At 40.5% G+C, this 8,967-nt stretch overlaps 1 protein-coding gene across 1 annotated transcript; it reads left to right on the forward strand.

Moving 5' to 3' along the window:
* Nucleotides 1–5,657: 5,657 nt before the first annotated feature.
* Nucleotides 5,658–8,600, forward strand: LOC103927944 (transcription factor TCP4-like). The gene is made up of 2 exons (XM_009336930.3): nt 5,658–8,124; nt 8,228–8,600. Exon 1 carries the CDS (start codon nt 6,768–6,770, stop codon nt 8,088–8,090), a length of 1,323 nt encoding a protein of 440 aa, XP_009335205.2. The 5' UTR covers nt 5,658–6,767; the 3' UTR covers nt 8,091–8,124; nt 8,228–8,600.
* Nucleotides 8,601–8,967: the final 367 nt, after the last annotated feature.

Genomic DNA, 8,967 nt, shown 5'->3' on the forward strand with positions numbered 1-8,967 from the left:
CCTTAATAACACGAAAAGGCGGTCGCTCCCAGCAGGTGAGAATAGAGGCTGCTACCGAACTGGAAGCCTCACTTCATCCACCCGCACCTCTTGCCTTTGTTTCATATCTTCCTACTCTCCCCATTGCTGTTGCAACGTCATCACTGCAACCATGAGTTCGACACTTTTCTTCTCAAAAAAACTCACCAGGTTCCCTCTCCCGCTCATAGCGTTTAAGGAGCCATTTTCAACACTCACGAAAATCCACTCCCTGCACCATATTAGAATCAAGCTGAATTTGACTCCCAAACCAAAATACCTTCGCATATGGGCACTGAAAAAACAAATGACACTGCGACTCCTCCTCCACACCACAGTTGGGACAAGATGTTTCAAGTCGAATTCCGAAGGTTGACCCTAACTGCCTACACATTCATGCAACTTTGCCAAACAAAATGGCGCAACTTCTGGGGAACATCAAACTTCCACATAGCCACATAGCTGACCACACCTTATGTCCTGCCTGCCCCGCACTCGATTCGCCCTACCTTTCCTCGCTAATTTCCCATTGCAACTTAGTTCATGTGCTACTTTATAGCCAGACAGTAAGTTTCATTGTTCGTATAGTGCCAAATTTGGAATTGACCAACAGGCTTTGAGTTGAGAGTGAGTCTTTTTTGCCTACTAGTGTTGTAATTATCTTTTACTAGCGATTGTACACGCTTGTGTTTATTAAAATTTTGAAAAAGAAAAAACAAAGAGAAAATATAAAATAATTGGTAAAGTTTTTTTTGGTAACAATCTTCGAATGGTTTTTCGTCGTGAACAAGCTATTTATGTCTTTAGAGATTATTTTTAAATTACTATTTCGTCACTAAAAGTTTATTTTAAATTGAGAGAAAACCATGAAAGAGAAAATGGGGGCAATTGGCTTTGATGCTTTGAAAAAAAAAAAGTAAAATTATTTTGTGTTTAGTTCACTATATTGCCCATAACTTTTATTTTTGTTATTTCTCTTTATTTGTTTACATGGTTACTTTGATATTTTCACCCTCTTTTAGTTAACAAAGATGATTTTGTTAGGGTAAAGTACAAAAAACTACCTCAATTATTGGGGTCACGACAGTTTCATACCTCATCTTTTAAAATTGACAATGTCATACCGTATCTTACGAATTTGTGACAATGTCATACCTCCGTCAATTTTTCTATTAAGTGCTGACGTGGCAAGAGACTGGGACCACTTTCTATTAAAAATGTAATAAAATATTATAAAAACTAAAAAAATATTAATATTTTTTAATATTAAAATAATAAATAAAAGTAAAATTTAAAAAAAAAAAAAAAAAAAAAAAAAAAACCTTAGTCGTCCCTTCCCTCCCCTCTCTCTCTTCCTATCTTCATCTTCTTCTGCTATCTCTAACACGAAAAAAAACAAATTTGAAAACCCAACCCCACCCACACCCCCCCCCAGGGAGAAGGAGGAAGAACCGAAGAAGAAGAAGGAGGAAGAAGAGGAGGAGGAAAAAAAAAAATTGAAAACCAACCCCACCCCCCCCCAGGAGAAGGAGAAGAACTGAAGAGAGAAGGAGGAAAGAGGGAGGAGGAAGAAAAAAAAAGAAATTTGTAAACCAACGCCCACCCGCCCGGCCCACACCCCTCCCAGGAGAATGAGGAAGAACCGAAGAAGAAGAAGGAGGAAGTAAGAGGAGTAGGAAAGAAAAATAATAAAAAATGGAAACTGCAAAAACCCCCCAAAAAAAAAAAAAAAAACCAGAAGAATGGAAGATACGGAGAAAATAAGGAGCGGGGAAGGTATGCGTCATCCTTAGTAAATTTTTTTTGTTTTGTTTTTTATTCTTAATTTGTTGTTAATATTTAATTATTAAAAATATAGTTTAAATTAGTGTTTTAAATATCCAGCTGATTAGTGAGTGGTCCCTTTCTCTTGTCACGTCAGTACTTAACAGAAAAACAACCATGAGAAAATTGACGGATGTATGACATTTTCACAAATCGTAAGAATGCGGTATTACAATGTCAGTGTGTAAAAAGATGAGGTATGAAACTGTCGTAACCCCAATAGTTGAGGTAGTTTTTTGTACTTTACCCATTTTGTTAATATAGATAGTTTAGATGATTGGGACAGAGTAGTACAATTATTAAAGGACATGAAGAAAAAGATTCGAAACACAAAAATTTATTTTTTATTGAAAGCGGGCCAAGATTCCAAACAAAATAAATCAATTGGACATTTAAAATTGATCCTCACGAGCAAAACTATCGTTTTCTATCGTGCTGACATAACATTAAAAAACATTGTAAAAGTTTACTGAGGTCACTCCATGTTATGGTTCAATCTAAGCACTTTTAGTAAAGAAATGTCATGATCATTTTGCCTTGAATTGTTGCAGCCAATCAAACTTGGAAAAGCCAGTTTTAAGACAAGTTTGAAGAATGAAGCATGATGAGGACTCAGAAATAAATAAATTTAATGTACCCTAAGTAACAACCTTGATTAGGGTTGGTGATCAGTGGTCGAACTGGCATGATGTTATGTCCCTAATCAGCACCACTTCTTGATTAGGTTTCCTACTGCTGGTAAAATGGTAAACAGAAAAATGTTGATGTCTAATTGTCTATATCATCCTCTCACATAACTAAAGGAAAATTGTGTGTTAAAATTAAGAAATAAAGTAAGAAAACCATTCTCTTAAAGAGAACAATTTTCTTTCTAGAAATTAAACATATATATCATTTATTTTATATCATATTTTTCTTGTGAAAAAAGAAAACAGAAGCAAAATATTAATAATAATCCTTACGAAAGCATGAATTATTTGTGGACATCCAAAAAATTTAGAAGAAAACTCTCATCGAGCTTATTTATACACTCGTATGCACGTAACAATGCAATAAGCATGCGCAAGTCTTTTATAACTTAGGACTGCACTTTTTTTTTTTTTTTGAGAGAAACAATGTAAATTTTCGAGATATCCATATTTTTCAATCCATCAAAATTATCATTTATAAAAAATTTAGTCTAAAATCTCTTGTCACGTTCAACTTTTTTTTACAATGGCAATCATTGCAGGGTTCAATAGCATAATATAAAAAATAAAAAAAATCGAAGGATAGAAAATTTAATTGAATTCAAATATAAATGTTTACATTAGAGGTCAAAGTATAAAACTACTCCGACTCAAAACGGTCTCATCTATAAAATCCCTTGCCACCCATCCAAAACCACTTCTCCTCTTACGCCACGCTCCTCACAGTTCACCTTAATAACACGAAAAGGCGGTCGCTCCCAGCAGGTGAGAATAGAGGCTGCTACCGAACTGGAAGCCTCACTTCATCCACCCGCACCTCTTGCCTTTGTTTCATATCTTCCTACTCTCCCCATTGCTGTTGCAACGTCATCACTGCAACCATGAGTTCGACACTTTTCTTCTCAAAAAAACTCACCAGGTTCCCTCTCCCGCTCATAGCGTTTAAGGAGCCATTTTCAACACTCACGAAAATCCACTCCCTGCACCATATTAGAATCAAGCTGAATTTGACTCCCAAACCAAAATACCTTCGCATATGGGCACTGAAAAAACAAATGACACTGCGACTCCTCCTCCACACCACAGTTGGGACAAGATGTCTCAAGTCGAATTCCGAAGGTTGACCCTAACTGCCTACACATTCATGTAACTTTGCCAAACAAAATGGCGCAACTTCTGGGGAACATCAAACTTCCACATAGCCACATAGCTGACCACACCTTATGTCCTGCCCGCCCCGCACTCGATTCGCCCTACCTTTCCTCCCTAATTTCCCATTGCAACTTAGTTCATGTGCTACTTTATAGCCAGACCTGATGGAGTAAGTTTCATTGTTCGTATAGTGCCAAATTAATTTACCTACACACCAAACTTAATTAGTGGCATGCTCAAGATTATGCGTGTTCATCCACTTCAAAGCATCTATCAACAACATTTGTTCTCCATCCTCCGATTCTTCTATCAAGTAACTCCACCACTCTTTCTGGCATCTCATCATAACGCGAAATAGGCTTAACAGTTCGGGGCATAGGCAGTCATATGGGTCATGTTTTACCCTGATGTGTCTTTCATCACCCACTCTCCATCTAACTCCAGCAGTTATAATTTTCCGTCCTTGAAATATCTCTTTCCACCCCACGACGTATATCACCCGCGAGAAACCTCTAAGAGAGATGAATTTGGAAAGATTTTGATTTTAAGAGTTGGGCAAGGAGTGACGACTCCGGATCAAGTATAAGCCTCCATCCAATTTTTGCTAGCATTGCAAGGTTGAAAGAAATATAAACATGATTTTTTGCTTATGTTACTTTTATACTATCTTTATTTTTCACTAAAGATGCTATTTTTATAAACTAAAATCTTTTGATCCATACAAGATTACATTAAATTGTCAAAAGAGTACTATGAGAAAAAAAGAAAAGACAGTTTCCAAAAACACCACCTAAATTGTAAAGTAATCAGTAAAGGACATGGAAACTTAGCAAACGAAAGAAAAAACAGAAAAATATGACGTTGTTGCTTTTGCTTAACCTTCTTTCAAAAGAAGAGAGAGAGAGAACATAAAAAGGTGGAAAGGGGGTCACTTTCAGAAGGCGTGGATGGTGGCATGTAAAGGATCTAATCTACCAAAGCATCGTGCAGACACTGAGTGCCCTCGACCTCAAACCAACGGTTCTAACTTGTCCACCATGTCATTTAGTACTACAGTCTAGTAATATTTCTCTTTATTTGTAAGTGTGAGATCTTAGATTCGATACTCAATAAAGACGAGTTTGAGCCACATTATTACTAGCTTATTATAAGGCTAAGCTCACCCTCTCTCCCTTAATGTAGATAATATCATTTGTTCAAAAAAAATGATAAAAAAAAAAACTTGTGTCCACCAAGTAAAACCTGAAAATTAAAACAACCGCTAGAGAGGTTATGGGATAGAAACTTCGATATGTTTGTCTGATCAGGTCAATTCTTGAACTAGACATGTGTATTAAGTACTTACACGACGCAATGCTATATATTTTAATTTTCTCACATGATTATACTATTGGTGTTACAAGGTGTGTATAAGTCTATCGATCAAGATGAAAGCAAAACATAGTAAGGCTCATATCTTTGTGAGAGGTGTCTTAAAAATTAGGGTAATTAGCTGGCATGATCAATTTTTGACATTTGGTTGTAGAAATGATCATTTTTTAGTTATGCCTACATATCGACGACATAACAATCACACAACGATGACATAATGACAATGTGTAAAAACTGATCATTGTTTCAACCAACTCTTAAAAACTGAACATTCCAATTAATTACTGTAAAAACTATGTTATTCGCCCCAACTAAAGTGTTTTCCTTCGTAGAGAAGTGTTTTTTGTTTATACAATGACATTCTATTCTAAATGGGGGTATTTGCCTAACCTACATAATACATCAACCATAACGCTTAGGTTTCGAATACGCTATTTATGTGAGTCAAATTTGGACAATTGTACTTCCACATGAATGAAAAATATTAATATACCATAGGAGAGTTAAAGAAAAGGGTAAATAAGGGAAGGAGTCAAATTTTGGAGCTGACTGATTGAAATAAATGGAGAAAACCCAAAACAATAAAGTTTGGTCTTTTTCTTTCCTGTATTTTGTGTAGTTGTATGTAGAGAGTGAAACTAGTAGTAGTGTGGTGGAGGAGGTGTAGATCTACAGTAGAGAGAGAAGACGCAATGATGGGTTCACATAGATCTTTAATCCTCTTTCTGACCAACACTGCCACCCTTACCACTGCCATCATAAACTCCCCCTATACCTGTAGGAGGATACCAATTAAACTGTATATTTCACTCCTCTTCTCCCTTTAATTCCCCCCAATTTTCCACTTTCTCTCTCTAGAATTTGGGATTTGGTCTTCTTGTTGTTGGGTTTGCCTGCTCTGCTGGGTATTATTAACCCCCATAACCAGTTTTGGTAATTAGGTCAAGTCAGTCAGTCCACATAATAGAGCTGAAGAAGCAAGTGCATAATTAAGAGGCACAAATACCAAAAGTAGAGAGAGAGAGAGAGAGAGAGAGAGAGAGAGAGAGAGATGGGTTAGGCTGGCAAGGTAGCCGGTTTAGCCTCTCTCTTTTAGTCTGGTTTGGGTTTTAATTACGGGAGGACCCTTTTGGAAAAAATTGGTGGTGGTGGTGGGGTAGTTTGTGATATGGAACTGAAAACATTGAATGGCAGAGCCTTTTCGGAGAGCCAGAAGCAGAAGAAGCCGAACCAGGAAAAGCAGAAGCAGTTTCAGGGCTCAGAGGGGAGGTGGCAGCACAAGCATCAGGAGATCACACAAGCAAAGACAGACCACTAGCAAAAAAAAAAGTCTATTAGCAAAAGTACTTGTTTGTAGAAGCAGAAGCAGTTGTACTGTTCCATTAAAAACTGGAAGAGGAAAATCACAAGGGTCTGACTCTGGATCCTCAAAGGAATCACCACCACCATTATCTCCACCAAAACCCAATTCTCAATTTTACCCATCTTGTCCAAGAAGAAGAAGAAGAAACCCAGCAACAAACCCAGCAGAATCACCACCAAGCTTTCAACTTTCCGTATCTCCACCAAGACCCACATACCCAGCAGGAGCACCAGCATTTCTTTGGAGAAACCCAGCAGCAAACCCAGCAGAGAGCTCCAAAGAAACGCAGCTGTACTTCTTCTTCTTCTTCAACTTTGGTGGAACAGAGCATCGAATATGCAAGATCAAAAATGGAAGATTCCCACCACCACCACCTCAACAACCACCAAGCAACCACGTCGTCTCGCCTGGGGATAAGGCCGCCGTCATCCGGCGGAGGAGTCGGCACCGACATCGTGGAGGTGGTACGAGGCAGCCACATTGTCCGGGCGACGGGCCGGAAGGACAGGCACAGCAAGGTTTGCACGGCAAAAGGCCCGAGGGACCGCCGCGTCCGGCTCGCCGCTCACACCGCCATTCAATTCTACGACGTCCAGGACCGGCTCGGCTACGACCGACCCAGCAAGGCCGTCGATTGGCTAATCAAGAAGGCCAAGGCCGCCATAGACGAGCTCGAGGAGCTTCCCTCATGGAACCCACATTCGATTTCGACCACCGCGGCGGTTCCAGCCATGGAGACCCAGAACCCGTCCGCCACCGGCATCCACTGCTTCGCGGCAGTGGACGCAATTGGGTCTGCTAATCGAAGAACAATGGTGGGGAGTGGAGTTTCGGAGCAGCAATTTGCTCAGAACCCAAATAGCAACTCGACTTTCCTCCCACCGTCGCTCGACTCGGACGCCATTGCAGACACCATCAAGTCCTTTTTCCCAATGGGTGCTTCCGAGGCCACAGCTGCCGCCGAGGCTCCGTCGTCGACGATACAGTTCCATCAGAACTACCCACCTGATTTGCTCTCTAAAGCCAGCAGCCAAAGCCAAGATCTGCGCCTCTCCCTGCAGTCCTTCCAAGACCCAATTCTCCTCCACCACCACGACTCCCAAAATCAGCACCACCACGCTCAGACCCACCAAAACGAGCAAACCCTTTTCTCCGGATCCCAAAACCAGCTCGGGTTTGATGGGACCTCCGGCTCGTGGGCAGAGCATCACCACAACCAGCAGCAGCAAGAGATGAACAGATACCAGAGAATGGTGGCTTGGAACAGCGGTGGCGGAGATAGCGGTGGTAACGGCGGACCATCGTCGGCAGGCGGGTTTATATTCAATTCGCTGCTACCAACACAGCAGGGTAGTACTAGTCCTTTGCAACAGCAGCAGCAGTCGTTGTTCGGCCAAAGTCAGTTCTTTTCTCAGAGGGGACCCCTTCAGTCCAGTAACTCGCCGTCAGTTCGTGCTTGGATGATGGACCAGCAAAACCAACAATCCATTTCTCACGACCATCATCATCAAATCTCGCAATCCATTCATCATCAACAGTCCATTTCCGGCATGGGATTCGCCTCCGGAGGCGGATTCTCCGGGTTCCACATCCCTGCACGAATTCACGGCGAGGAGGAGCACGACGGTACTTCCGACAAGCCGTCCTCTGCTTCCTCCAATTCTCGCCATTGAACCAAAAGAAATAGACTGAGCTTCTCTTCAAAAGGTGCTACCTTTGCAAATTTTGGTTCTGTTTTTCGAGCCCGTTTTGCTTGTTTTGGATGAATTTTCACATTTTTAGCTTGTTGTGTTGGTTTGTGTTATTGCAGGGCTCAAGCTCTCATCTCATCTCTGCCTTCCACAGAGATATTACAAGAGCTACCTGTTGGTTCCCAATTCATATATGGCCAGGAGACGATTTTTCGGTCGCTTTGTTCAATGGCGTGCGCCTTGGGATGAAGAAATCTGAGTGCATTTCGGGTTTTTATTGATCCCTCGGTTCGTTTTAGCTTTTATTTCATCAGTTTGTTGCTTCTTGTTTTAAAAGCTCTGTTTTCATGTTTGAGATGAGCTCTCAAAGCTCAAACTTTTTGCTTGCTCTATGTTGGATTTGTGTTTCTGTTGCTAGACTAGCAGTATGTTGCTAAATTTGACTTGTTTCATTCCTAGAGTTAAATGGAAGTTCTGTGTTTTGATACATTAGCACAAACGCGAGCCCCCAAATTCTGAATTCTTCCGAAAGTTTGAGAGAACCCCAGATCACCCAATATAGGAAGTTGGCAGATTTTAGCCTCTTTTATTTCAGAAATGAAAGAGAAGCACAGAAGAGGGAATTGGGGTCTTTTTTCTTCATCTCATTTGGAAATAGTAAACTTCACTGGGAGAAAGAGTCTGTAGTTCCCTTTGTCATTCTTTTGCTCTTTACTACTTTTGCGTGAAGGGGTACATAGTCCTCAGCAGCTTGCCTCAAACCTTCAAAAACAAATTGAAGCAGAAAGTATTGGCTTTTCCATCTCTATCCTTTCCTTTCCCTTCCTTTCGCTTCATGCAAGTCTCTGTCCTGGTTTCC

This window comes from the organism of the source record quoted next, unplaced genomic scaffold (assembly GCF_019419815.1).
Source record: "Pyrus x bretschneideri cultivar Hongxiangsu unplaced genomic scaffold, Pyrus_bretschneideri_v1 Contig23, whole genome shotgun sequence".
Taxonomy (NCBI): Eukaryota; Viridiplantae; Streptophyta; class Magnoliopsida; order Rosales; family Rosaceae; genus Pyrus; species Pyrus x bretschneideri.